We start from the raw sequence: 26,996 nt of genomic DNA on the forward strand, positions 1-26,996 counted from the left end.
TGCTGGAAATGCCGTATTTACCATGTGATGGCTGTGTGCATGAGATGGCCTCACCCCTTGGCTGGCAGCGAGCAGGTCACAGAATCACAGAATCACAGAATCGTATAGGTTGGAAAAGACCTTTAAGATCATTGAGTCCAACCATAAACCTAACACTACCAAGACCACCACTATACCATGTCCCTAAGCAAACAGGTGCTCCAACAGGTGCTCCTGTTGGAAGCAGAGTGCTCAGTGGCTGTGCATTACCTTTTTCAGGACAGAATCACGCTGGTGGCCCTACCAAATATGCTATTTTTTTTGCACTCAGGTGACTTAATAAATTTTAGCAACTGAAGGAAGGACAGCATTGGGGTTTGGGTTCCCAGCCAGTCTTTAGAGCAAGACTTCCACTGAAGTCAAGGAAAGGGTATCGATTTAAACACTCTGAGAATCATCTCAGCTTGCCTGGTGTACAAGCAAGGGACTGCCTAGCAACTAGTGCAACTTCTAGCTGAGGTCCAGGAGATGGTCTGAATATCCTTTCCCTTGGGAGCCTTTTCCTGGGTAAGAGGAAGAAAAGGCTACCCTAACCCTTACCCTAACCCTAACCCTAACCCTAACCCTAACCCTAACCCTAACCCTAACCCTAACCATAACCTTAACCTTATGCATACACCCCTCCTGTCTGTTCACACAAAGCACAGAGCATAGTGGTGGCCCCAACCCCTTCCAGCCCAACTGTAATTCATACAAATGTGCCTTAAATGTGCGTGGGGCCTCTCAGGGAGGTGCAGTGCTCTTTTGCTGACTCCCACAAGCTGCAGGACGGTACCCAGACACCGAGTCGCCTCTGCTCACTCACCCACACACGGAGACTGAGCGGAGCCTTTTAGCTCCCGCTCAAGAATATGTGTGAAGGGACCTTAATGAGGAGAAGAAATCAAATCCTTTTAAGCCCAGCTGCTTGGATCATGGGTAAATCTGTGGGCTGGAGTATGGGGAAATTCTACAGATCTGGATTTCTTCTAATTCACTTTGCTCAATGCAATCCCACCGTTGCCAAAAGGTGACAAAATTCCCATCTCGATGCTGGGCTTGTCTCAGATAGCCACAGAGAGAGAAGCACCACCCATGTACAGTAACTGCTTTCTCTTAAAAGAGAGAGAAAGGGAGAGGAGCAGCAATAATAATAAAAAAGGACAAAGACACACTCAGCCTCTAAGGCTTATAAAAAGCAGCTTAGCCTTCAATAAGCAATTCTTTGAAAAGAAATTAATGGAAAAGGTTACAAGCCTTCTCTTGAGGAGAGCCTGTCACACTGCTCTTTCACATTGTTACTACAAATGGAACAAGTCTGTGGCATTTCTTTTCATTTCAGATGCCCTGAAAGGCTGCATTACTCACTGGACCTTGCATTTTTCCTTTTCTCGTTTGCACAATGCACTGAGGAATTCCTCGTGGGTGATTCAGCGGGCGATGCGCGCCGAGCCCAACCTGCACTCCCCATGTAGCAAACAAAACGGCATCCGCTGGCCGCCTCTCACCGGTCACAAGAAGCCTGTCTACCGCAACTCGAGTCTGCTTTGCAAAAAGGAAACCACGAAAAGGAGGAAAAAGAATGCAGAGTTGCTCAAACGATGCTGTCCCTTCACCCACAAGAGACGGTAGCACACGCGGCGCGGCTGGGAAATAGGAATAAAGATCAGATGGGGAAATGGACCCTGAATTTTGCAAATGTGGGTTTGCCCTTCTTATGTAGCTGGGCTCTGTCACTAGGTGGTACTGTGCATCACAGCTTTGTGCCTTCCCCTAATTCCTCACTCCTGTGTTTGTCCATCCCCTGGGTTAGATGTTTTGATGGTAAATATTGTGTTTTGAGAGAGGGTACCTGTTGTCCAAGTCCTCTCATGTACTCCTTACTTCACACACTTCTATTGCTGAAGGCAATTAAAGATTTCTGACTCAGCTGCCGTTCAGTGCTGGTGCCTGATTTGGGTTTCTGCTGTCAAACAGCACACGTTTAATGCTGCCTCGCTGAGCCATTTGGGGATGGGTTATGACACTTTTCATCTTCAGATGCTCAGGCTCACGAAAGGGAAGGAAAACCCAAACAAACCAGGGACGGTTCTATAAAAACAAGGAAAGAAAAAAGATCTTTGATTCTTTTTGTAATTAAACCTTTAGCTCTTTGAATGATCTTTATCAGTCCTACCACTGCCTAAGAATGGGCAACAAAGAGGTTTGCTGGATTTTCACTGCTCTTCTTCGGATTTCTGGCAAAAACCCAAGGTCAAGAGATTCAAAAGAACCTGGAAAGGGGGATTTTACTTGTTTGTGCAAGAAAGCCTGAGCAGCCCAGGCCATCGGCCAGTTGCAGTGGGCTGCCCTGCCTTGGTGGCAGTGCCACATCACACACCTACCCTTGCTTTCACACCAGGTCCTTCTGTACACGTTTTGTGCAGAGAAAAAGGTTGTTAATCCAGCTCTGCCTCCTGATGTATGGTCTCGACCCTGTACAATGACTTTCACTTCTACCAGCCCATGGGGTGGAAGCCATTTGTAAGATGAGAGCGCATGATGCAGACTGTATTGCCTGTATGAACTCAGTGCTGAACACCTTTGCAACCTTCCAATACTTAAAGGGGACTTATAAGAAAGATGGGGACAAACTTTTTAGTAGGGCCTGTTGCGATAGGAAAAGGGGTAATGGCTTTAAACTAAAAGAGGGTAGATTCAGACTAGATAGAAGGAAGTAATTTTTCATGATGAGGGTGGTGAAACACTGGCACAGGTTGCCCAGAGAGGTGGTAGATGCCCCATCCCTGGAAACATTCAAGGGCAGGTTGGACGGGGCTCTGAGAAACCTGATCTAGTTGAAGGTGTCCCTGTTCATTGCAGGGGGGTTGGACTAGATGGCCTTTAAAGGTCCCTTCCAACCCAAACCATTCTATGATTCTATGATTCTATGATTCTATGATTCTATGATTCTATGATTCTATGATTCTATGACACAGACTGTATTCCCGTATGAACTCTGTGCTGAATGACTGTGCTCTCTCTCATTAAGGTATCTGTTTATTATGCATATTGCAGCATGTATAAAAAACTTGGCTGAAGCCTCTTGTGAAGTGCACCGTTATAAACTCAGATCGTCCGAAAGCAGGTCTGAATGAGAGGAGGAAACACCGACACGCAGGAGGCAAAGGTCATGCAAGATCCCAAGATCCTACAGTCCTCCTGACAAAACTGAGTGCTGACATCGGTGTCCTTGTCTCAGGCCAGGACAACAGACCCAAAGCACATTTCACCTGTTAAATTAGCATTGTTAATTTGTGTCTCTTCCCTCCTCCCTCCAAAATGAAGCAGCTTATCCAGCACTTCCCAGCATTCAACTACCCCCAAAAGCCTCCTCCAGTCCAAAACAGCATCAGAAGAACTGCTGATCTCAGGGCCAGCTTTGTCCCAGTCTGTCTCTAGACTTCACACTGCTGCAATGGTAGTAATTTAAAACTCCCTTTATTTTCATAGCTATAAAACTGTCAAATGATTAGTGATTCTGCAGATTTCCCAAACTTGCCAAATGGCCCAGCAAAATCCTTTCAGAGTATTTTTTTCTGAGTGGGTTTCATTTTGCGTGAAGACCTTCTGGGTAGTTTGATATAAAAAAGAACACCATATTGATGGGTGACCAAAATTAGGTCAGTGAAGACTAAGATAGGAGTCTTCTTCAAACAACTGGTCCTGCACACCACAGCTGCTGTAGTACAATGCTCAGTCACTCAGCTGCACTCACTCCTGGGGTGCACCATGGACATGTGAAGCGGCACTTGGCATCCTAAGCGGCATTTGGGTTTTGCCTCAGAGGATCTAGAAGCAGTGTCATCTGCAAGCACTTTACTTTGCTTATGAACAGGACATAGGGTGGAAATGGGCGTGCAACTCCTGGCAAGAACAGCCAGAGCAAAAAACACTGAAAAGCAAGGGCAGAAACAGCAGATGGGAGGCAAGCAGGTCTGCCTGAATTTGTAAGAGGGCAGATACGTGGTATTTCAAGGGCAGTGCAGCTCTTCAAGGGCACAGGCTAGTCATCACTTTGGGTCTATCACCCTGCCCAGTCCTCATACCAGCCACTCAGACAGGAGCCTGGTTGCACCAGGTGCTCTTGTTACATGACCAGAGCAAATAGTGGCTAAGAATGAAAGAGGGACAGCACGTCCTGGGAAAATATGCACGTGAACAGAAAGCTTTGGAGATGACCTTTCCTTTGAAAAAAACCTGTGGAGAAAATCCCAGGAGGCCATCCAGATACACTCATCCCTAAAACACCAACCTCTGAGACATGAGAGCAAATGTCCCACTGAGAAATCTTATGGATGGCCTATATTAATAGCAATTAATCTCTGGAGACCTGCAAGGTGTCTGGAGCCCTGTTAGAGGAGGGGGAGGCTCTTGAACAGTTTCCAGGATAATGAGATCCGCTGAGACTCTGGTTAGTGAAATGAAAAGGGGTGAGGTAAACCAACAGTTAGCAGCTCAGACAAAAATTAGCTCTGCCCACCCTTGAGCATTCACAAACCATTTCAACACCGTGCACTCTGTATTCCCTGATGCATTTTCCTGGCTGGGTTTCTTTTACTCCCAACGTTCCCAAGTCTGACGTGAGATGGAGAGGAAGCTCTAATGGCTATCATGTCTTCCACATCTGCAGCTAATGGTTAAGACATTACCCATGTGTATTAATAAATGATAGATGCCAGCCCAGGCTGAAGGTAAAGTGGGTGGGAGATGGTCCTGGGCAATCCCAGACCTTTGTAGGGCAGATGTGTCCATCTTTCCTGGTCACTCCCAGCTATCATCAGCACTGGCAGGAGAGACTTCTAATCTGCTTTATGTATGAACTGTAAGATGAGATGAATCACAGGAATGAGTTTGTGCTTGTTAAAGCATCCACAGATAAATACGTGATTAGTTTTGCTATTATAAAGTGGTGTGGCTGGGAATCACAGTCTCCCACTCAGGGGATGGCAGTGGATTACTTCTCCTTGGAGCCAGCTTTTATCACCACCACCCAACGATGGGTCAAGGCTTAATCACTTCTGGCTGGTTTGGCACTCACAAGGGGGATTGTCCTCATGGCTTATCACTGCGACGTGACTCCTTGGCAAAGTCAATGGTAGCACTTGAACTTGGGGCTTTCCACATCAAGACCGCACAACTAACCCCTTATGACGAGTGGGTGTAAGCCAGCAGAAGGACAGCATCTTCAGGTTGGGGTGACTCTGAAGCTGTGTGCCCTTTGCTGAAGCCGGATAATGAAGCCCATAGATGGGAAGGGCTTTGTCCAGGAGGTCCCTGCCCACAGGTCTCCTTACCCGTGGCGGGACATCCAGGCGCTGCAGCTTGTGATAACGTAAAGAAAAAGCCCCGGCTGCAGCCCAACCCCCCGGTCGCACAGACGATGGCTGTTTACACTGGCTCCTTTACAGGAATTCAGGATTTCAGTCCTGCGCTATATTTAGGCTGCGAAACTACCGATATTTTTTAGGTCATTGGCCTTTGACACACAAGTGTATTTTCTGAGAGGAAAAATTTCAGCTCTCAACTAAGTTGTGGGAAAATACAACCCCCAGAAATGTTAAATTTTCTAAAACTGGAGCCAGGAGTTAGGAACCGACAAGGGGAGTTTACATTATAAATACAGTCTGTCGGCTGAGCCAAAAGTTTAAGGCAGCCCCGTGTCGGGGACACTTTGTCTGGGTTAGCAGGACTCAGCTGGCTCCTGACACTTAGGACATCCTGAATATTTACATTTCAGCTTTTACCATAAGAGGAAGAAGAGCTGTTAAGAGCTGATTATCTTGGGACAAAGAGGAAAGAGGTTGAAAGTGGGACACAGTCCTTTACTGAAACATAGTGTCTGCAAAGCAACATCTGGCGTTTAGAAAAAAGAAGAAAAAAAGTCCCACTTCCAGATTCCTGGTCTGAGTGTGTTACAGGACCGGGATCCAAGGGGAAAAGATTTCTGTGAAAATGGCTTGAATGAAAGAATCCCTTTGTAGGAGGTTATGACTGATAAATTACGGGAATGTTTGTGATATGATATAATAGTGGCAATTAAGAGACATTTCAGATGATGAATGCCTGAGAATATGCAACGCAGTGAACTTCCCAGAACCTCTCTTTTCTAAGATGAACAGTGACTCTGTTCTCACTTTAATTAGAAATTATCCAACCCATGTGCTGCTTATTCCCCTCCCTTCTTCCCTACCTCCTCATCCTGGTGGCTGCTCTGATATAATTTGTCTGGCGCAAACCGTTCCTCATTCGCAGTCTGGTTTGCAAAACCCCTGATTGATTGCGTGAGGTTTTGCAAAGCCCAGCTCAGCCGCTAGCCCTGCCGATACTCAAAGTTGTTGTCTCAGCTGTGGCTACATACATGAGGACCCGCCTGACTCGAGGCTCCTGTGGCTGTGGGGCTCTAAAGAGTATTAAAAAAACATTAAAAAAAAGAAAAAGAAGAGGTCAACCCAAGTACAGCAACTTACAGTAACATAAAAATTCTCAGCCCTCAAACAGGTCTCTCTCTTCATCATGGGCCGCCTCTTTACCAGCATGGAAGTGACCGTACAAAGACGTTAAGCCCCTAAGCACACAGAGGTTGAGATCAGGCCCCATGGAAGTGGAGCAAAGCGGATTTGTGATAGCTCTAAACCCCACATTCCTGCTCTCCCAGAGCTTTATAAGAGCCCCTTAAGGCCCAGCGGCCGGCAGCTCCAGCAGCGCAGTGACCAGTGAAGTTAATGAGTAACTGCGCGCAATGGGTTTTGCAAGTTATGCAATGCTGCAGACATCGGGTGACTCCTGCCAGGTGCTGGACAGACGCTAATCCCCCATTGGGGTGCCAGATGGAAGTTCACAGTGCAGAGGAATTTGACCTTGGATAACTTTTTGTATTTGAGACTTAGTACTGGCTGTCATGCGGAGCTCTTCTCCAGGAGCGGGGGATAGGACCAGCCTGAAACTATGCTTTGTCAGCTGTTTCGTAGTCCCTGGTGGACTCACATGATTAAAAAAAGTACCTCCCAAACTGAAAGAAGAAGAAGGAAAAAAGGCAGGATTTGAAATCCCATGACAATTTCCCTCCAGCTTGGCCCCATAAGCTTCCAATTTAGGAAAACAACCCTCCGTGAGCCCGCGTGAACACATGCAGTGTACGGGAAATTTAAAGTAAGAGTGTTACAGATGAATCAAAATGAGTGGACACTAAAAATGGCTCTTTATATTGAAACTTCAGAAGTAATTAATGTGCAAATGTTGGTAAAAGACTTGCTGTAGCCACTCGCCAGTGTCAAAGGTGTGTGGAGTTAATATCCTCCTCAATCCAACCTGGGAGGGATGGAGGGAAGGAAAGAGAGGCAGGACATACCCCGACTTGAGTGCCTTCTGCTAGTGCGACCTTGATGGCATTAAAAGCCTTTGTTTAGTTCTTTTTTGCTATCACATGAGAGTCAAGTGCATAATTTGGGCTTGTTTTTCCCCAAAGCTCCCATGCCCAAGAGCGACTGTTTTTCTCTAAACCATTGGATGCTGTTGGCTGGATGTGAAGAGAGTTTCTGCAAGAGTGTGGATAATTCATGGCAGCATCTCGGATGCAGCCACAAACACAGTTAGGGCAGGATCACATCAATGGCACCAGTCAGCTCCACTGTCGCTCCAGAACATCTGAAAGAAATGGCATCCATTGCATAAAGCCTTTGGTGGAGCAACAAAGGCATGCTGCAAACAGAGAAGGAAAAAGCAGGTTTTTCCCATGATCATCTTATTTTATGCAAGAGAAGAAACACATGGGAGCCTAATGGGAGTGGACCTGTTCTGGGGCTACTCTGAGCCATAGATTCAGGATGGATTTGTCTTTGAGGGAGAAGGGGTTGAATTGAACAAAAATTCTTCAGGCAAAACTCCCTGCTGGTTTTAATTACTTTAGAGGGTTGAATTGTTCACAAATGACTCTCTGGGGAAGGCAAAGCTCTTCACCAAAAGCAGGTTCCTGGGGGCCTGTCCCATTACAGCGCATGTTGTATCAACTGCAACAGCTGAAGCTGGATGATTCGAGCTGTAAGGTTGCTGAGCACCCTGTCCTGATGTCTGCCTACCTTCCCAAGGGCTTCCAGCATTTTCCACTTTAGGACCCAGGCCTTGGATGACATATTTAATCAGAACAATGTGACTGGGCTCTACCTCATAGTACTGTGAGTGTTTAATACTTTGGCATCAATTTGGGTTTAGCGGTCTTAGCTCTTTCTGGTTTCAGCACAAAGGGGTAGGCATCTCCAGAGAGTGACTTGTACCAAGACACCCATCTTGGAAGGAACCAGCATAGATGAAATGCCTAATTTTTGGTAACTAAAGGAACATGAGATGCATTCCATCTCATGTTTCAAGACACCGAGCAGAAAATAGCTAAGCCTAGGAAGAAGCAGTTCAGACCTGGCTTCTGCAAACCCAGGGGATCAAACAGTATTTCCCTTGCCTTGCTGGTAGGTGCATTTCTGTTATAAGCAGGGTGAGCTGCTAGGGATCGTCTCACTTGAGATGGTTTGTATTCCTTGTGGAGAGCACAGTTTTCATCCCTTGCAGCCAAAAGCAAAGTCGTGGCAGGAACGCCCAGGTCATTGGTGGTGGACTTCAAGAGAGCTCAGCTTTGGGACAGATTCAAATCCATCCCAGGCTAGAAACAATTCAGCATTGCTTGTGTTTGCTCCTTGGCTGGTGGCCTATATAAGCTGCATTGGCAATCCTAATCCATTTATTAGTGGGCTAGAATTAACTCCGTGAAAGACTTTGCCCATGTTCATAACCAGGGCAGCCAGACTATTCTCTCATGAACAGACTACTACTGGAGATTGAATGTTTTTCACACGGAGGCAGGTTGGAAAAATCCACGTAGGAGTAAAACAATGCCAAGTACACCTCCCCTTTTAAGAGGCTGCTGTATTTCTTGAATGAAAGAAAGCTCAGTCATGAGACTTGACCACTCAGTCTCCTCCTACCATCCCTAAAAGTTCATGTAAAGACAGACAGGAGGGTCAATATGGTTTTAAAGTCTACCTCATTTTCTAGCAGAACTGAACAATTTGCTACAGCACACAGAAAGCACTGCAGCATTGTGTTTGCAAATAATTAGTGAGCGCAAGCCCCAGCCTGGTGCAGCTCCACGTTAGCTTTTGTGCTTGGCAGCACAGCAACTCCCAAGGTGATTTAATGGTTCAGGTTCAACCATTGCCCAGAAAACCTCTGGTGCCTGTCCCTGTCCTCCAGGAAACCCCTGTGCCTCTTGTCTTGACCCACAGCTGCCTTGGGGCAGTGGAAGGAGAGATGAGACCCCAGAGGCTGGCCAGGGGAGTAGGTGTTTGTGACTGTCCAGGAGGCAAAAGGGTTATCGCCCCAAACTTCCCAGGTGTGTAAGCCCCTTGTGCTCCTCTGGTGAGATCCACCGTGACATTTTACCTTGAATCCTTGGACCTGGGCAAGACATCCCAAGTAGCCCTCTAGCTTTACCTGGACCAGACTGCTATCGCCCTCTTGCCTGATGCAGTGTGGGATGGAGATCGGCCCTGGGCAGGCTGATTTGGCATGCCCCAGAGTGGGGATAAGCACTCATATCTAGCTGGATATTTTGCAGCATTAACATTTTGACCTCCTCTTCACCAACATCAATGCTCCATGGGGCTACAGTGGGGCTGGTGGCAGTGGCACGGATCCTACCAGGCTGCCCCGGCCCTTGCCAGCTCTAGAAAGGCAGGGAAAGCCTGTATCAAATGCTGAGGGCAATTTTACAGTGTGTTGTAAAAATACCTGGGGACAGGAACTTATTGAACATCTCTTGTGCTTTCTCCATAGATGCCTCGAGTAGAAATGGCTTGGGGTTCCTCCATAGGCTGATTTTTTTTCTCTGTCTGTTTGGATACGTTTTCTGGCAAAGACGAATTTTTAACGTTTGTGTTTCCTCTCCCCTCCCCTGCCTGTCTAACCCTCTTTGCTTCTGCCTGTAATGAAGATAGGGTTAGAAACTCTGCAAGCCAAAAGCTCCTGAGTGGCTTTCGGAAACATGTGAGGCTCATTAGCCCTTTCTGCAACTCTGGGGCTTTTGGGTGGAGGGTTATTTTCCTCTATTTTTTTGTGATTCGTGTTGGTTGCTGTTGGGGTTTTTTTTTAAGGGAAGCAGTTCAAGTCTCATAAATGCTTAAATATGTAGCAATAAAGTTTGAGAAGTCTCCAGGGCAGCTCCAGAGCCTGCAGACTAGCTCAGCAAAGAGTGCTGGGGAAAAAAATCACAGTTACCTCCCACTAAAAGTGGGAATTAGGCAGGCTGCAAGCTCGGAGGGGCCAGATCCATTTATGATACCATGCGGGATGTCTTTAGGGGGTCCCAAAGCCTCCTGAAAGCCAGCTGCCCCGGAGCATCATTGTGCTTCAAGAACAGAGCAACCACCAGCAAAGAGCCCTGCAAGCGCAGCTCTACGCGTGGTACCGGTACCCATGTCCACCATTGTGTTTATGAGTAGAAAATCATGAAATCACTGAAAATTACTGAAAAACCCTCTGCCCAAAACCAGAAGAGGAAAGATCTGGGTTTGCTGACTTAGAGGGAGTCAGAAACAGCTTCAGCTACAACCTGAGACCTGAATATGGTTCCATGTGCTCTACTTGAGCTAGTTAGCTAAAGTGAGTTTTGTTGGCTCTTTTCTCCTTCCCACCCAACACTCCCACATGCCTAATCCCCCGTTTCCTCAGCCTTCCTCATGCTAGAGCTAACTAGATTAATGGGAAATGCTAATACATCAGGCCTGAAAGGAAAGAAAAGAGCTGGTTGTGTTTGAATTCCACATTAATCTACTTGGTGATGAAGCTATAAATCAAAACCTGGAAGTTTTACCAATCTGAAATGATGTGCTTAACATTTCAGCCCTTTCCTTCCTCCCTCTTGCCCGACATTGATTTGTACAGCCTCTTACAGCAGCAGGGCAGGCTTGCAAAATGCTGCTTTTGCTCCCGGATCCCTAATTTTGCTTAGACATAATAATATGTCTTCAAGGCAAGCAGGGTGAGGAATGATGCCGAAACAAGAATGGATTTCCCAAATTGTTCCTTTATGAGGGGGAAGACCACATTCCCCATAGGGTACAGGGATGTCTCAGAGCCCAGTGCGAGGCAGATAACAGCCTGCCTCTTTATCAATGCAATACCCCGCAGGGTGCTAGCAATCCCCCAAGTGAATGGAGGAGAAGCCCCAAAGCCCAACTCCCCAGTGCCCATGGCAACTGGGGGAAAACCCATTACCACCCGGTTGCCAGCAGTGGGCAGCGTGTGGGAAACACACCTGAGATGCGTTCTCCCCAGGGAAAATAAAATTGCAGGATCTGGAAAATAAGGGGAATGAAGTAACTGAACATCAGGCCCAAGGAGGACGTGGTTTGGGGGCTCACATGGCCGAGTACATCTGCATGTACGTAGATCAAAAACCAGCTCTGGGCTGCAATACCTGCCAGCTCTGATCCGAGAGGAGCGACAGGGAGTTAAAGCACTGCAAAAACACCCTCAATACTAAGGGGCCAGGATTCACGCGTGATTTTGGCAGCTGGAAAGCAGTTAGTGAGCCGGGATCTGCCACTTGATTCTGCCTTGCTTCCACAGCAGCAGCAACCTCCCTCCCAGGGCTGGCGGTGCCCAGAGCCCCCAGATATCCTTCCCCCATCACGGGACCTTGGCTTCTGCATTTGTTCCTGCCATTGCTCCTTGGGCCTTTATCCTCCTGCCAGCATGGCAAAAGCTCTCTTCTCTTCCTCATTTTAGTTTAACATCCAGCGCCTGAATGCTACAGCCCACCTCCTTCCTTAATCACATTACCTATAACTGGATATATGGGGAGCAATGAGGTATTGAAGACAATTTTGCGCTTGTGTCTATAGCCTGAAGTGAGTAATTTTGTCCATCTCAGTTTCTACAGCAGTAATATAGGCACGATATTACTTAACCACCTTTCCAAGTACTTGGTGGATAAGAAGGAGTGTGTAAAAAGTACAGGGCACTACTGTGTATAGTGTGTGAGGAATTAAATATCTGTGATTAGTATTACAGCTCCTTGAGAGACTGCTCTGCATCCAGCGATCTGCCTCTGACTGGTAGGAACAGTTGGTGGGATTTTAAACAGACAGACACATAAACACGTTTTTACTGAAGATGTAGGTCCTGGCCTGCCTAATGGTCTTTGACACTGCACAGACATAGCCAGGAAACTAAAACATTTGTTGATGGATTTGGAGATTAAATAAATAGTGAAATATCTTCAGGATGTTAAAATGCAGAACTGACTGCCTATCCCATAATAAACCATTCCTCCCCCAGCACTTTTTGAAATGTGAGTATTTCCGCAAAAGCAGGCACTGTGCTAGTTCACAGGGCCATTTTTTAGTAGGTCAGAGCAGTCAGACATCTTCTGGGCATTGGTAAAAATACACCTGACAGCTCTGTGGCATCTCGCACAACTGACTGTCTGAAAGCCTTGACTGGAAGTTTATTATTTGTTAATCTCCTTTTTCAAGTCTGTTTTGATCATGCAGTCAGAAAGCCACGTGGTGGATCACAAAACACAAAATACAGCAAGCGTTCATCAGAATTAAAATATAGCAACTGGTGAATATTAGCCCGCTGAAAACAGAGCAAGGCAAGTGGTTTGTTCAAACTGTGCAGACAAATGTATCCCTGGGAATTGCAGCAGACTTGCAGGAGGATTTACTTGCCGGGAAGAGAAATGCAGTCTGAGACAGGTAATGGTACTTCGTTTCAGGGTACCAAAAGCCTCTAGTTCTTGGATGTTGTGAGTACCACACCATCACTTAAAGACAATGAGAAACGGAGTTACTCAGCATCTCTGAAAGTCAAATCCAGTTTGGAGACCAAGGACGAAGGAAAAATTTTGATTGTTTTAACCTATTTTATAACAACTACTGCTCAGAGTGCAGCCTGAGCAAGTCCAGACTTCTGATTGCTGTGTCAGTTGGGATTTGAAGACTGAAATCTCAAGTGGTCTGACCACCACAGCCAGCATCACCTCAAAATTGCTATTCCATCTACCTCTGCTAATGCATTGCTGCTGATTTCCCAAAAGCCAAGAAGGCAAAGTCTGACTTGTCAGAAATAAGGGGAATTACATTGATTATGTTGATGCCTGAAGCTCCTTTTCTTTTCAAGAATCCATTGCCTGTTGCATTAGCCGTAAGTCTGGACCATACCCTCTGTACAGTAGTAGCTTTGTTTTTATATATTTTGTAGATGGGACAGTAGAAGGGAATTACCAAACCCATGGCTATTTTTCAGGGTTTGTGTGGTGGAGACAACAGTCTAGGGAAAGGATACAAAAAAATTCTCCAAGTTAGTGTCATACCCAAGTGATTATGGTCTTGGTTGGTGGTGCAAAGGAGGACCTGAGTCCCCCCCAGTGATATGCACACAGCAGCGTGGGTCCTGCTCAGCCAGGAACCTGGCTGCATGGTACGCTGCTGCGGTACCCCCAAGTCAACCTCAGCAAGGGTGAGCCAGCAAATGGCTCCAGAAGCACAGATGCACTGGGATGTGATTAACTCAAAGAAAAAAGCATAAAGCATACTTTTTGGAGTATGAAAAAGTTTTGTTAATTTTACAAAGTTGACTAATGTTTCTTTTTACGGCTGTTTCGGTTCTGGTACCATGCAGAGGTCCTACAGCTGATCTACTTTGCTCTCAAGATGCAGTAGCAACAAGGCTTAATATATAACAGCAACAAAAACTAGCATGGTCAAGAGCTTATTTGCTCATCTAAATAATAAACAGTGGAAGAAGTCTCTGTTTCTGGGAAGTGATCAAACTGTCAGGCTTTCTGTCCAAGCAATATTCTACGAAAATACCTTGTCAGCATTTAAATTGGAGGATGCTGGCTACTGGAGGAAATGCTGTTAGTAGTAATATACATAAGTGTAGAGTTAGCTATCAGCTCATGCTGGCCACTAATAATACCACTGCTGCTGGCTCTCTGTGGCGATGAGCTATTAGATGCCTTTCCCAAGGAAACCTCCACCCAGCAGCAACTCTCCTGGTACCTGACCCACCATTTTGGGTCCTCTCCAAAGAATTGGAAGCTCATGGGCATTGACAAATAGTGTGACGTGGTTTTACCGAGCTTTTGCAGATGTTCACTGATTATGTCTGAGAAACGGACAACTATTCAAGTCCACCCTGCCCTGTGAGTGTCAGGCTGCATCGATGCTCATTTAGGTGGGAAGGGAGGCACCTTTGCCGGTCCCATTTCCCTGGTGACTCTAGCAAAGGGAGGATAACATGCCAGGAATGTGGTATAATGCCATGGGGGATGGCTGAAGACATGTGCACGTTTTAATGGAAAAAGTGGACTTGTGTACGTGCTCAGTGCTTGCAACAGAGTAAATCTGTTCAAAGACCACCAGTCCTGGGACTTATCACAGGCAGTAGCATCCCCTGATGCACGGTGTGTAGGCTGGGATAGGTTATTCATCATCGGAATCTGGACGCATCTAAAAACTAACTCCTTAGTTTCTGAGGATGGTTTTAAATGGGTGAATGGTAAAAAGGAGGTTCAGCATTGAGCCCTCTTGCTTCCCCCTCCCCTTTCCAGGCCCAAGTGAGCTAATTGGCTTCAGGTTCAGGCTCCTAAAACAAGCTGCAGAGAGCGGATGGGCAACCCCACACCATAGGCAGCCTCTACACAGACTGACCTCCAGGTTCAAACCAGCCAAGACCAAGCACAGCCCGGGGAGGGCAGCTTGATTCACTTGGAGCCATCACTGTGGTACCTCTCATGGGGGTTTCAAAGCCGTGCCCTGGGGCCACCAGGGCAATCAGTGGGATGAGGGGTCCTTCTGGGTAATGGGTTTGTGTTATTGGCTGCAGGCATCTTCTAGAACAAACAAATACTTAAAATAAACATGCTGCCCATGCCTGCTGAACTCCAAAGAAGGCCATAAAATCTATTCCTGAAGTCTGCTGAAACCAGAGCATGATTTGAAGCTGGTTCAAAGTTTGCTGAAATTACTAAGAGCCTTACCCTGGTCTCCCTCTAAGCAACACACACAATTTCTACAGGCTTTTAATCTGGCTTCTTCTGTATAACTTGGCTTCACACATGGAGACTTCCGAAGCACAGGAAAAGCAAAATACCAAGCAAATAGGAGTAGCAGAAAGAGCCTTTTCCAAATGCAAACACCAATCAGTCAACCCAGCATCTGGCATTAGCCAAATCTGTGAAGTTGATAAATATTGTAATGGGTTTGTCCCCACAGCAGAATAAATGTCCAGCCTCAGTTGTCTAAGGCTGATTAAAAAAGCAGATGAGCTGGATACTGGTTGTTTTACAGCGTCATTTCAACCTGGACTCACCTACAGACTGGAATGAGTTGCTATTCAAAGCGGCATCCAGTTCTAGTACCTTCACTGTGATGTTCAGTTTTTTTAACCCAGTTTAGCCAGTCTGAGAAACATACACAGTTTATTAGAGCTGTTTTGTTATACCTCAAGCTGCAAGAAGTTAGCGTAACTCTACAGAGAAGCCAGTCAACCAAGCCCCAAACCTCTCCATACCACATAAATCACACACCACGTAAAACAAAAGTTTTAGACAATCAGATGTCTCGGACTTTGCAAGACTAAGCGGTCAGAAGGTATTGCACAAGTCAGGTAGGGATAACTGGTGCTGCTGCAGTTTAAAACCCACCACGTTTGCCCATTTTCCACAGGTTAGGTGTCTTTAGGCGTCCTTTCCTCCGTGTAAGTTACTCTTGTGCAGCTGCAGGGACAGCTTAAGGACGCAGCACAGCGAAGGCTGGCTGTACTTATGAGTATAAAGCTCAAGGAAAGGGGATATAGCAGAGTGACCCTTAATTTGCATTCATTTATTCCCCTCTGCTCTGTAGGACGGAGAGTTTGGACCTGTGTTCAGCCACGGGAGACCCCACCACCATCCTCAAAACCTGCGTTTCTCCACCCAGACCTCCCCTGCCCATGGTGTCTCCTCTGTCCCACTGCCTGTGGTAGGACCCGAAGCGGTTGGTAGGAACAGGACAGGACGTCTCTGCGACTCCCCGGGGTGTTTCCCCTCTGCAGCACTGTGGTTTGAGGGTCTGGCCTGGTGTTTTGTAACCCTACCTGGTAAACGGCTCTGGAAATGCACCATGGCTTCAGCATGAGCTGCAGGACCCTCAGGTTTCCAAAGCGGCAAGTCCTCAGAGCCCGGGACGTCAGGCTCCACACCAGGCTGTCCCAGCTGTAGAGCAGATCCTCAAAGCCAAAGAGCACAGCAGCCATGCCAGCTCCCTGTGTGAAACACCCCGGACTCCCTGCTCGGAGGCAATCGGCTAATCCCAAGACGACTTATAAACTGCAAGGTTAAAAAGTCACTGCAATTTCCATCAAAGAAGGAGACGGAAAAGAAAGGAAAAAGAAAAAAAAACCGAACCACCAAACCAAACCCGACAACAAAAACCAGCAGCCAAAATAAACTGTTTGGGGATGTGTCTTCCTCCCTTCGCACACACCCTTCAGGATGTGGTTTCTCCCTCCGTGTGTCTTCTCAAAGCGAGTTCTGCTGCACCCAGGGATGAGCAGGGAAGAGGTAAAAATACCTCTCCTGACTTAGGAAGGCAATTGCGCACCCCTCGCAAAGGGCTTCTTGGTTACACTGCATCACTTCCCAGCCCTCCGCTGCAGAACCAAGAAGCAAACTCGGATCCAAAGTCATCACTTTGCAAGCTCAGTCCTGGGACTCCATCCAGAGGGAGGAAAAAAGCCACTCGCTCTCCCTCTGCCAACATTCCCAAGACATTCCAGTATTGGGCTTAACTCTTTCAAACACTCCCAACGAACAGCTGAGAAGACAGCTTTGCCACATGCAACATTTCATCCTTTTGTTTCGTGTGTTGACTAGCCATTGCACAGTTACACTCCCGTCTTTTTTCCACCCAGCTGTTTGTTCTGGAGCCTTTATATGTTTTGGACTCAGAAGGGGACTTAATCTTTTTATGAGACTTATGCAACAGTCTGCAAAACACCTTATTTACCCAAGGGGTGGTATCTTGGAAAGTTGCACGGGTTAAACAATGCCCATTTAAAAATCAGCCTGATTCAGCTGGTGTGGACATATTTTTAACCCTCGCTGAGCTTGTATTCATGAGGGTGGGTCTCATCTGAGCAAGCCCAGGAGAATGCAATACAGTTCTTTCCATCTGAGCTGGACACCAAAACACCTTTTTTAGTCTATGGATACAACGATCCACTTCTGGCATCCCTTCCTAAAATAGGTGTTGAGAAGAGATAAGTTCCCTGTCCATTTCCCCCAAGGAGCAGCTTGTCTGGGTGGAGACTTCAATGCTGTCAACACCTATGATGAGGTGGGCTGAGGGAACTGGTCCAGTGAGGGTGAAAATATATTATCAACACAAGGATTTTGCAGTTCAGTTAAATCGCCACAAAATCATGCAGTTAATTGCAACAGCTTTTCCAACTAAATCCCCTGAGTGCTCCTTCTACCTATGGGCTAAAGTTTAATAACCAGGTGGGGAAACTGAGGTGGAAGTATTTTTACCAAAGGCGCAGTGCAAACCAGTGCCCTTGGAGACAGCTGCCTGTCAGTGCTATTTTTCACTCATTTCACTCTCCCTTCAGAGGAATGTGCACAAAAAGGCAGCGGAACTTGGAGGGAGCAGATGGGAGTCAGCTGGGGAGTGCCTACATGGAGGCACTTCTGAGGAGGCACTTTTTAGAGGGGTAGACAGGACAGCATCACCTTGAGCTGAAATCATGAGGGACCTGCACGTACTGAGCCCCTAAAGCTGCTGGTTTAACAGAGCTGAGAAGCCACCATTTCCCAAAAGCCTCGATGTCTTCTCTGATTCAAGTCCCTGGATGGGGAAGGAGCAGGAATATTAATCTCTGTCTGATTTTCTGCAGGTCTGTCCCGCCCTGACCTCATCCATAATTTGATCTTTGAGGACTGGAGGGCACGAAGCAGTGAGTCACGATAACGGCACGAGGATGCTTATCAGCTTATTGACAGGGCAGGTGGAGGGCCAGGAAAATACAGCTGCAAAAGTCATGTTCTCAGCCTAAGTGCTTCTTCAGGACATTGTTTTTAGCATGGCATCATAAAATACGGTAATAAAATCATAATAATATTTCCTTCAAACTTGTTAGATGCTATTCATTCTGCAAAGTGTAGCTTGCTTTCCTCCTCTCTCTGTCCCTGACTATCTGTTTTCTTGGTGTCCAGCCTTTGCTGCTCGTCTCCCTATGCTCATCATCTCTCGGTTATTTCTTTGCCTGTAAACTAGGTAACACACTGCCTCCGTTAGCAGTGATGTAGACAAGGGACCAGGAACATCTCCATTATAAAGCCTCATTTGGAAGAAAGGTATTTTTTTTAATATAACTTGACTAGACAATATTTGCTCCAGGCTACAGCCTGGTGTATAAGATCTCTGCCTGGGAGGACAAGAGAGGAAAAGAAAGAAATGTGTTTGATAAAGGAAAACAGAGGGGGGAAAGGAAACCATAGCAAGTGATTGCTCTGGGATGTGACCTAACCCCTTTGGTATTCTGCAGGGGGGAGAGGAGGGGAAATGGAGGATATGCCGCAGTTTTAAAATTAGCTACTCCACATGTGCATCTAGTCTTTCCGTATGCTCGAAAGGAGACTTTTGGCCCCCTGTCCCAACTCGGTAATTACTCAACAGTCATGAAGGCAGCTCTGAAGGAGCCTTTTCACTTGGCTGATGACATAATCAGACTTTCTGAAAACAGTTCCCCTATGTATTTATTTAACTGATAGACTAGGGCAGTCTCCTTCAGAGTCACTTGAGTCTATAGGAGGCCAGTGAGCATTTCAGTGTGTAGATTTACCTTCATGATTAGAGCAGATTGTTTGGTTTCCTGTGGAGGTTTTCCTGTTGATTAGACACATACTATTTTTTGAGGGGGTAAAAGCTGCCTGAATACAGACTACCCGTCCCACCTTGCAGCTTCCAAGGGAATTGCAACTGCAGACGTTTCTCAGGCAAAGACAGCCCATCCCCTCCAGAGCCAAGGGATACACCACCAAGCGTGCTCTTTTCCAGGGAGACACCACAGAAGGTGCTCTTACTTATCCAAAAATGTCAGAAGAGGTCATTGCTACAGGGAATGGCAGAAGAGAGGAGAAAAAGATTACTGAGAATCAGCAACTTGGCTTTTCAGCTGGTGTACACTTTGAGTAATTTCTGTAAAATCATCTTACATTTCTGTAAAACACGCTGAGCTTCACCTTCACTAAGGTCAATTAGGAAAAAAAAAAGCCCTTTGCACTCTACATAGATCTATAGACATTTGCAGGTCTTTTCAACACAGCCTCTCTAATTATGCACTGATTATTTCCCGCTGTTTCTGAGAAAATGTCAGACAAAACATTTACTATGAAACCTCCCACATTTTACTGACAGTCCAAAGGCTGTTACTAGGGTATAAAAATAGCTCCTTACTTCCCATGAAAAAAAGAAAAAAAACCCCCAAAACCCTTTGGGCTGCTGTGTTGTTTCATGGGACTGTCACGGAGGCTTGAAGGCTGGGGGTGGCCTTCCCAACCCAACCCCTGCAGACGGCTCCTCCTCACTGCAGACCCTGCAAATCACTGCCGTGCACTGATGTAGGTAGACACTGCCTGCACTGGGAGCTCAACAGACGGGTCCGTGTTTTGCCTTTAGGCAGATCGTATATTCTGGCCTCGGAAGGCAGAGTTCAGCATCTCTTTCCAGCACACTCTAGTGTAAATCTCAACTTTCTGATGGGTGTGGATGTATTTGAATGCGTTGAAAGACAGACATGCTGGGTAGAGGGCGGTTTCCTTTGAGCTTGCTGTAGACATACCAGAAACATCCTGCTTCTTCTCAACATATGGCCCCAACGGTCCCTGCAGCACCAGCCCAATGTGGTCTTTCAGGTCTTATTTCAAATCCATTACCCTTTTTGATCTTTATTTCTCTGTAGTGTTAAGAGGATTAATGTTGTTAGATCTTCATGTCTAAAGTTCCCTTTCATGTTGCAGCTTCACGCTTTCTTATGTCGGAGATGTTTTTTTGAGATGTTTAGCTAGTTGCATTTTCCTCCTTGTGCCTTAATGGCACATCATTTTCGTGGCTGATATGATGGGAACAGTTAGAGATGACCCACTGCCAAATGATCAAACAGACAGAAAAGGAGCCACCCCCCTTCCTGCACATGCACCCACACAGAGACAGGGCCCTCGGTGGGGACAGAAGTGACCTCCCTTCTGTAACTGCATTGAACCACAAACTCTGCCAAGATTTCCAAATGGACGTTGGGCACCAAATCCACTTGAGAACCTGAGCCTCTGAGTGCCCTATTCCCACCCCAGCTAAGGTGGTCTCATCCCTCATGCTGACCCATTTGGGCTTCTCTGTCTTTCCCCTGACAAGTGGCCTTGCTGCCACCCAAGGAGGGACCATGGAGGGTTTCTATGTGTCCAGCGGGAGCTTCCCAGCTTCCCAGCAAGGACTGGATCATATTGACTTTATTTCTTGTACCTTTGCCAGGTTTCGTACTTTGTTCATATAAGGAAAGGTTTGAGGGAAGGGTTTTAAAAGGAGCTGGGAATGGCACTTCAGTTGAAGAAACAAATCCTCAGACTTTAAGGGCTATATTATACAACATATATGTTCTAGGCAAAGGAAACTCACCTGAATTTGAAAAGAGTGGAAATAAAGTATGGATGTCCGTACTGGCTCTGCTGAGAGCTTTGATCAACTAAGGGTCTGCTGACCCTGTAATCATTTTGGATTGCTAAAAGATCACGACTTCAGTCTGGCTGGGCCACAAGACCCGGACAATGATCATGCCTGAGCCTTCACAGACTTGTAGAGGAGGCACCAACACCCCTAGCTCACCTCTCTGGAGCTGTAGGTCAAGGAGCTGTACTTGGAAGTATGACCCCAAAGATCTGCTGCCCTATGCAAATGCGATGGCTGTGCCTGCACTGCTTCAGTCGCCTTCTAACTCTCACCCATCACGTGCTACCAAAACCACAGATATAAACAGCCTCCCTCACCCCCTGGTCTGCCACCACTGACAGCCCTACAACCCCCCTGCAGCGAAAATTCAAGAAACCAAAGACTTCTCTGCTGGTTACATTTTAGGACAAACATCACGAGTCAGAAATCCTGGCCAATTTCCTCAAGATGTTCTCATGAGTCCATATGGCCTAAAATGTTCCATAATGAAATGAACTGCTGCTTCACAGTAATAACTGAACGAAAATTTACTATTCCAGTCATCCACCTTGATCATAACATTTCTAAAGCTCTTTGAAAATGTAAAGTGCTCTGGTAGCGCTAAGTATTATCATTATGTGAACAGCAGCTCCGTCTGTGTAAGGCTGTACGTGTCCTCACTTTAGAGAGGTTTTTATTGACTGACACAGGAGAGTATGTCATATCCTCAAATCATACGCATTTCATTTCCTAAAGTAAGCTGTGTTAGTGATTTAACAAGGTTTAAAAGTAGGTGAATCCTATAAAGCTGGGCTTGTACTTGTCCCTAATATTCCACCAGCTAAAGTGATTTTCACTTCTACTACGCAGAAACATGAAAGAGATTGTGCAGAGATTTGCTATTCAATCCTCTTTCTCCGTGAACACTGCGGTGAATGAGTCTGCAGGAGGGGATGTAGGTCAGGACAACTTATTAAGTAAATAGTGCAGAACAGCCGCAGAAAGTGAATGGCGAGATCTTAAATACGATTATTCACTTTGGAAACCCAAGCTTATGATTAACTCTGATCCCGCTGGGGACTGTAACGTCCTGTGACCAGGGTGTCCAATCAAAGCAGCATGCGCTTGCACATGCCCATCGCCACAAGGTTTATCATCACGCTGCTCTCTGGTATTATGTGCAGAAATGTTCAGAAGAATTATTTTTGGCCAGAAGAAAACAGAAAAAAATCACAGCCTGCTTAGGAGGCACGTATGACCAGGGGGCAACCTAAAGTTCATCCAGCAGCTGAGCTGTTTTCCTTCCATGTTACTCGCCTGTGTCTAAAATAGCCTCTGGCAAGGTTCAGGGGTGAAGCAATACAAACCTGAGACAAACCTGTGTTTGTGCCCATCAGGTGGGCACTGAATTTCAGACTGCAGATCGAACACACCTGGCTGCTCACAGAAGGAGTCACACACTTGTTCAGTTACATTTTTCTTGTTTCGAGCTTTTGCTTATTCCTTTGGTGACTGGAGCAAGTATTTGCCTTTATGAGGGGTTCCCCTGTACCCCTGTGTTCATATCATTTTGACTTATACATTTAGCTTGTGCTTCCCACCCCGTATCAGAAGATGATGGCCACACTGTCAAAATGGCCTTGGCTGTGGGCTGTGGTTTGGAGGACACATTGCTTCACGTTGCAGGTGTCTCTTAACTGGCACTATTTGCTTGGGAGAGAGGACAAATCTGGTGGCTCATAAAAAGCCAGTCTGCAGTTTTGCCCTATGGCAAGAAACATAATTTAATGAAGGGCAGCCTTGCCGTCTATGCAAAACAAGCCTACATACAGCACAAATGGCCCATTTCAGCAGAACATTTTCTTACAACTTATCCTGCAGATACATTTAAGTGGTCTGTCTGATTCAGACTCAGTGGTAACACTCACTGCATTCAATGACTAATACAAAGTCCTTTCTGTTCACAAACAAGAGCTGAGCATTTCATTAAAAAGGAGGAGGGCAAAGGGAACGTATTTTAGAAAATCAATGGTCCAGATTTCTCATGTTTGATCTTGCTTATGGGTTGGAAAGACTGCTCCTGCCTAAGTTAAAGTCCATATATTTAATTTATTCTGAAGCTCCTTACAAATGATCATTACAAATAAATACTGGTCTTGTTGGTTAGGATGTAATTGTCACTGGACAGGGAGGAAAGATATAATATAAGCAGGTCAAATATAACCTTCAGAGTAGAAATGAGGAGGGTTCTGGTCCTATTCCAGAAAAGTCATCAGTTTCCTGAGCAACATTAGACGAGTCACATAACTTTATGGGTCTCCATTTCCTCAGTAGATTAATTCACTGACATTTGTCAGGTGCTATGAAATCTCAGGGGAACTGTTTTACGTTAAAAAGTAAATATGTGTTCAGCCTGCTAGAAAGCCAGCTGGTCATATTCCACTAGAGTTATGCAGCAAAAAGCAGAAATACTTAAGATATCTTAGATCGATAATGTACCCTCTGTGTTGAAAGCTCCTACACTGATTATCAAAACGAGCATAACTGTGGGTGAACAAATGTTCCCTGAGGTGAAGACTGGTTATATATATATATGCTCCCTGTGGGAGTAGTGCTGTATACATCCAGGCGGTGCTAAATGCATGTAGGGAGAGTGCCATGGAGGAGCGTGATGGCTCTGTTGACTCTGGGGTAGAGAGGTCCCAGAGCAAGCCATGCTGAGCTGTTAACACCACAAAATGCAGTGCATGCACACACTTGCATGCTCATTCATGGCATCTGCGCCGGGGCTGACTCACGTGGGGCGGCTTGTTTGTTTCTATTGCCACAGCACAACTAATCTGCAGATGGGAAACTCAGGAGTCAACGTAGGGGGATTACTGTACTGCAGCAGATCTTCACGCTGAGAACATCTCCCCAGCTGGGACCAGTTAGACCTTCTCAGTAGAGCATAACAGTTGACCCCTACCCTGTTTGCTCCCGAAACATAGACCCCTGTGGCTCGTGCTAATGGAAAATCTCCATTTGCGTTGTAGGACAGCGCTGGATCCATGCCATCTACAGTGATAATGCATGCACAGTTGACAGAAGATGATAACTTGCACTTCTGTTGCCGCTCGGCTTAAAACCCTGTACAAACATCAGCTTCTATTGCCTCACGATGCATTGAGAGATTTGTATTATTGAGCTGCTACCAGAGCTGTGGATAAACAGGGACAAGGGGACTGAAGTGCCTGTGTGGGACAGCCAGTCACAGAGGCTGGCAGTCCTGGATTTCCCTCTCTCTGGCTGTTTTCTATAGCCACTATTACACCCACATACCCACCAGCATATCCAGACGGGGTGCTGAGTTTCAGGAGGTATAAATAGTAGCCCAGACTCCATCTGCAGAGGTGGAGAGCAGTTAATCAAACTCCCCCGTGCTCTGCCTTCCAACCTGATGATTTGCAATGTGGAATCCAAACTCACTGTCTAGCTTGTTTGCTCATACCTCCTGAAAAGAGGAGAAAATGGATCTAAAGCTGCCGGATCGAAGCAGCAAGTCAGTCACTTCATTGTCCCTATGGACAGCAGACTGAAGCTGTTCAGAAGTTAAAACAAAGAGGATTTACACTCTTGATTTAGAAATTTATGACTCATTCCCATTTTGGCTGTTAGAAGTGGCTTTCATTTCCCCTGCCCCCAAAACATCCATGCCATAAAAAATAAAACTCGTAAGCTCTTTGCTGTCCTTATCTTGATGCACAAAGAATTCAAATGTTCACTGTTGCTATCTGGAGCTCGACTTCCTGTTATTAAGAAGGACATCCTAGTATTTAACAACACGAGATTTTTATTTTTTTCCCCTTCTTCAAGCCAGGCAGAATGTCTAATGATTCTGGGGTTTGTTTCCTGCTTGTAATTAAGTAGGTCACAGCTGCAAAGCAAGAGAACAAGAAAATATTCAGATCACACAAAGCCAAGAACGATTAAATCATTTGCAGCTGAAGGATATGGCAAATTTTCTTTTTTTTTTAAAGAAGTCTCAAGTCTAAGGAAAACAAATATAGGAACTTTTAAGAGAATGATGAACTTGGAAGTTCTGCCTGAGCACCACAGTAGCTCGGAAAAAAAGAGTGATCAAAACCCAGCTAATGTTGTTCACAAGTTGAATAGCTTTATGTGGTTGAAATAAATTCACTTCTTCATTGCTTAGGGCCATATATTCTATCCATGCAATTCTCTTTGAACCACATACAAGATTGCCCTCATTTCTTCTGGGCAGTTCCCACCAGGCCTGTGTCAGCCTGAAATGCCATGCTATGCCCTCTCCTGTAGGTCCCACACAGCACACACCCTGTGCGACTCCAGATGCAACTCAGTCACAGCACGATCTCTACCCAGACATGAAGCTCCCATGGGGCTGAAGGTCTTTTGATCTGCACTCATGGCTCTTGGTGTTATGTTGCCCTGATTTGGCTCCCACTCCATCTCTGTTCAGGACGGCGAGCTGTTCTTGGTCCCTGCGTGATTGCCTTCAGCCCACAGACAAGTATCGGCAGTGCATGGTCCATTGCCCTTAATGAGCCATGCACATGTGGGTCGAAGAACAACCTCTGAAGGGCCCTGACAGTATGGGTAGGAACTGGGGTTCAGCCTCGTCAGGGACAGGCATCAACTGGCAAAGCCATGCCACAACCTTGCAAAGCCAGGAAAAACTTCCTTCGTAGAGCCAAGGTGTCATGTCGGTCTGTGTGAACCAGGCACTTCAAGACGAAGTTGGGCCTGACTGACCTCGTTTGGGTTATTGCAGGATTCAGGAGGAGCATAAATGACTGCACATTTCCATTGTGGTGCTTTTGCCTAGGCTTTGGTATAAACACTCCTCCAAGCCATTGCTCAGCGAAAAAGAGGGGACAGAGAGCAACAACCCCACCACCCTCACCTTCCCCAGGTACAATGCCTGGGACCTCTCTGCTCCATCAGGAAGAGGAGATGAAACAGGGTACTCGGCTATGAGAACAGCCCCATTAAGTGGCTGCCTTGGTCTAAAGAGCAATGGAGACGTATCCCAAATGCATCATAGCTGTAACAATAGGGCTCTTATTCTGTGCGGTGAGAGAAATGGTCTTTGGGAAGATTTATGTCTGAAGCCCACCAAAATCAACACTGTACAGGGCAGTGGTCCAGTCAGACAAGAATCACTGCCTTGGCAGGGAACATCCTCTGTGAATCTGTTTGATTTCAAAATAGGGTGTTTGGTTTTGTCAGAAGAGTGATTAAGATATGGGCAGAACAGCAAGAACGAAAGCATATTGCTGCTTCTATAAAAACGTGATCAGGAGAGACATAAATCTCAGCAATTATAAATTGGTGATGACCTCATGTTTACTCAAGCTCTGATTGGGAAACTGTCATGGGAAAGAAAAGCCCACAGAGATGGTATTCTGGGCTCTGTCCCCGTCTGACCGGACGTGGTCAGTTAATTCCAGGACAAGAGAACGTGGACCTTTTCATGCTGGTATTTCTTGGCTTCACAAGCTAGGAACTGGGAGGGAGAGATGGTCAGTGCCTCCCCGATGGGCAACCGTTACAAAACACAAACAACGGAGCGTTTCTCGGAGGCTGGTGCCCGGGGAATTTGAGGCCAGTCCTGAAGTCTCTCCTCGCAAAGTGCTGACCTGACGGGAGAGGGGCTGAGTGCAAGAGCATGGTGGTACGTATCATGGGCTGCAGAAGATGCCTGATCCATCTTCAAGTGATTCAGGGTACCTGGATTTGTGGGTTTCTGCCTGGACTTTCTCTAAAAGGTGCTGAATTTCAGAAATGTTTTGCTCCCTTCCCTTCAAAATGGGGTTCTTTCACCTTGAGACCCTTAAATAGAGGACTCCTGGGGAAGGGAAGGTGCTGACTTCAGAGAAAACATCAGTGCTGAGCTCTATAAGGGATGTTCAGAGACCTCACAGCATCTCTTGGCCTTTGCAGAAAATATTCATGCTGCCTACGCCCTTGTCCCGAATCTTTCAGCAATTTCCCTTCCAGTCTAGGGCAGATAACAGCATCCGTGGATTAGTATAAAACAAAGCTCAGGAATGAAAAGTTTTCAAAATGCTGCTGCAACCCAGAGTCTGGCCAGCACCGCACAGTCTGCTGTGACTGATTGTAAGGAAAAGGGGCTAGATCATCTGCTGGCATCAGACTGCTTATCTTTCCCCT

At 46.3% G+C, this 26,996-nt stretch overlaps 1 protein-coding gene across 4 annotated transcripts in view; it reads right to left on the minus strand.

The window, feature by feature from the left end:
- The window catches only part of FRMD4A (FERM domain containing 4A), a 211,694-nt gene that overhangs the window by 174,005 nt on the left and 10,693 nt on the right, over positions 1-26,996 (minus strand). Inside the window, exon 1 of one of the 4 annotated variants that reach the window (XM_075526317.1) lies at positions 16,195-16,744. The exons of 2 other annotated variants lie outside the window; for them this stretch is intronic. In XM_075526317.1, coding sequence (XP_075382432.1) covers positions 16,195-16,353 — 159 coding nt within the window. In that variant the 5' untranslated portion in view covers positions 16,354-16,744. Of the gene's footprint in view, positions 1-16,194; positions 16,747-26,996 lie in introns of those variants that run through there. One more of the 4 variants, XM_075526584.1, reaches the window with a different exon arrangement.

Source organism: Mycteria americana, chromosome 1, assembly GCF_035582795.1.
Source record: "Mycteria americana isolate JAX WOST 10 ecotype Jacksonville Zoo and Gardens chromosome 1, USCA_MyAme_1.0, whole genome shotgun sequence".
In the NCBI taxonomy this organism is placed as follows: domain Eukaryota; kingdom Metazoa; phylum Chordata; class Aves; order Ciconiiformes; family Ciconiidae; genus Mycteria; species Mycteria americana.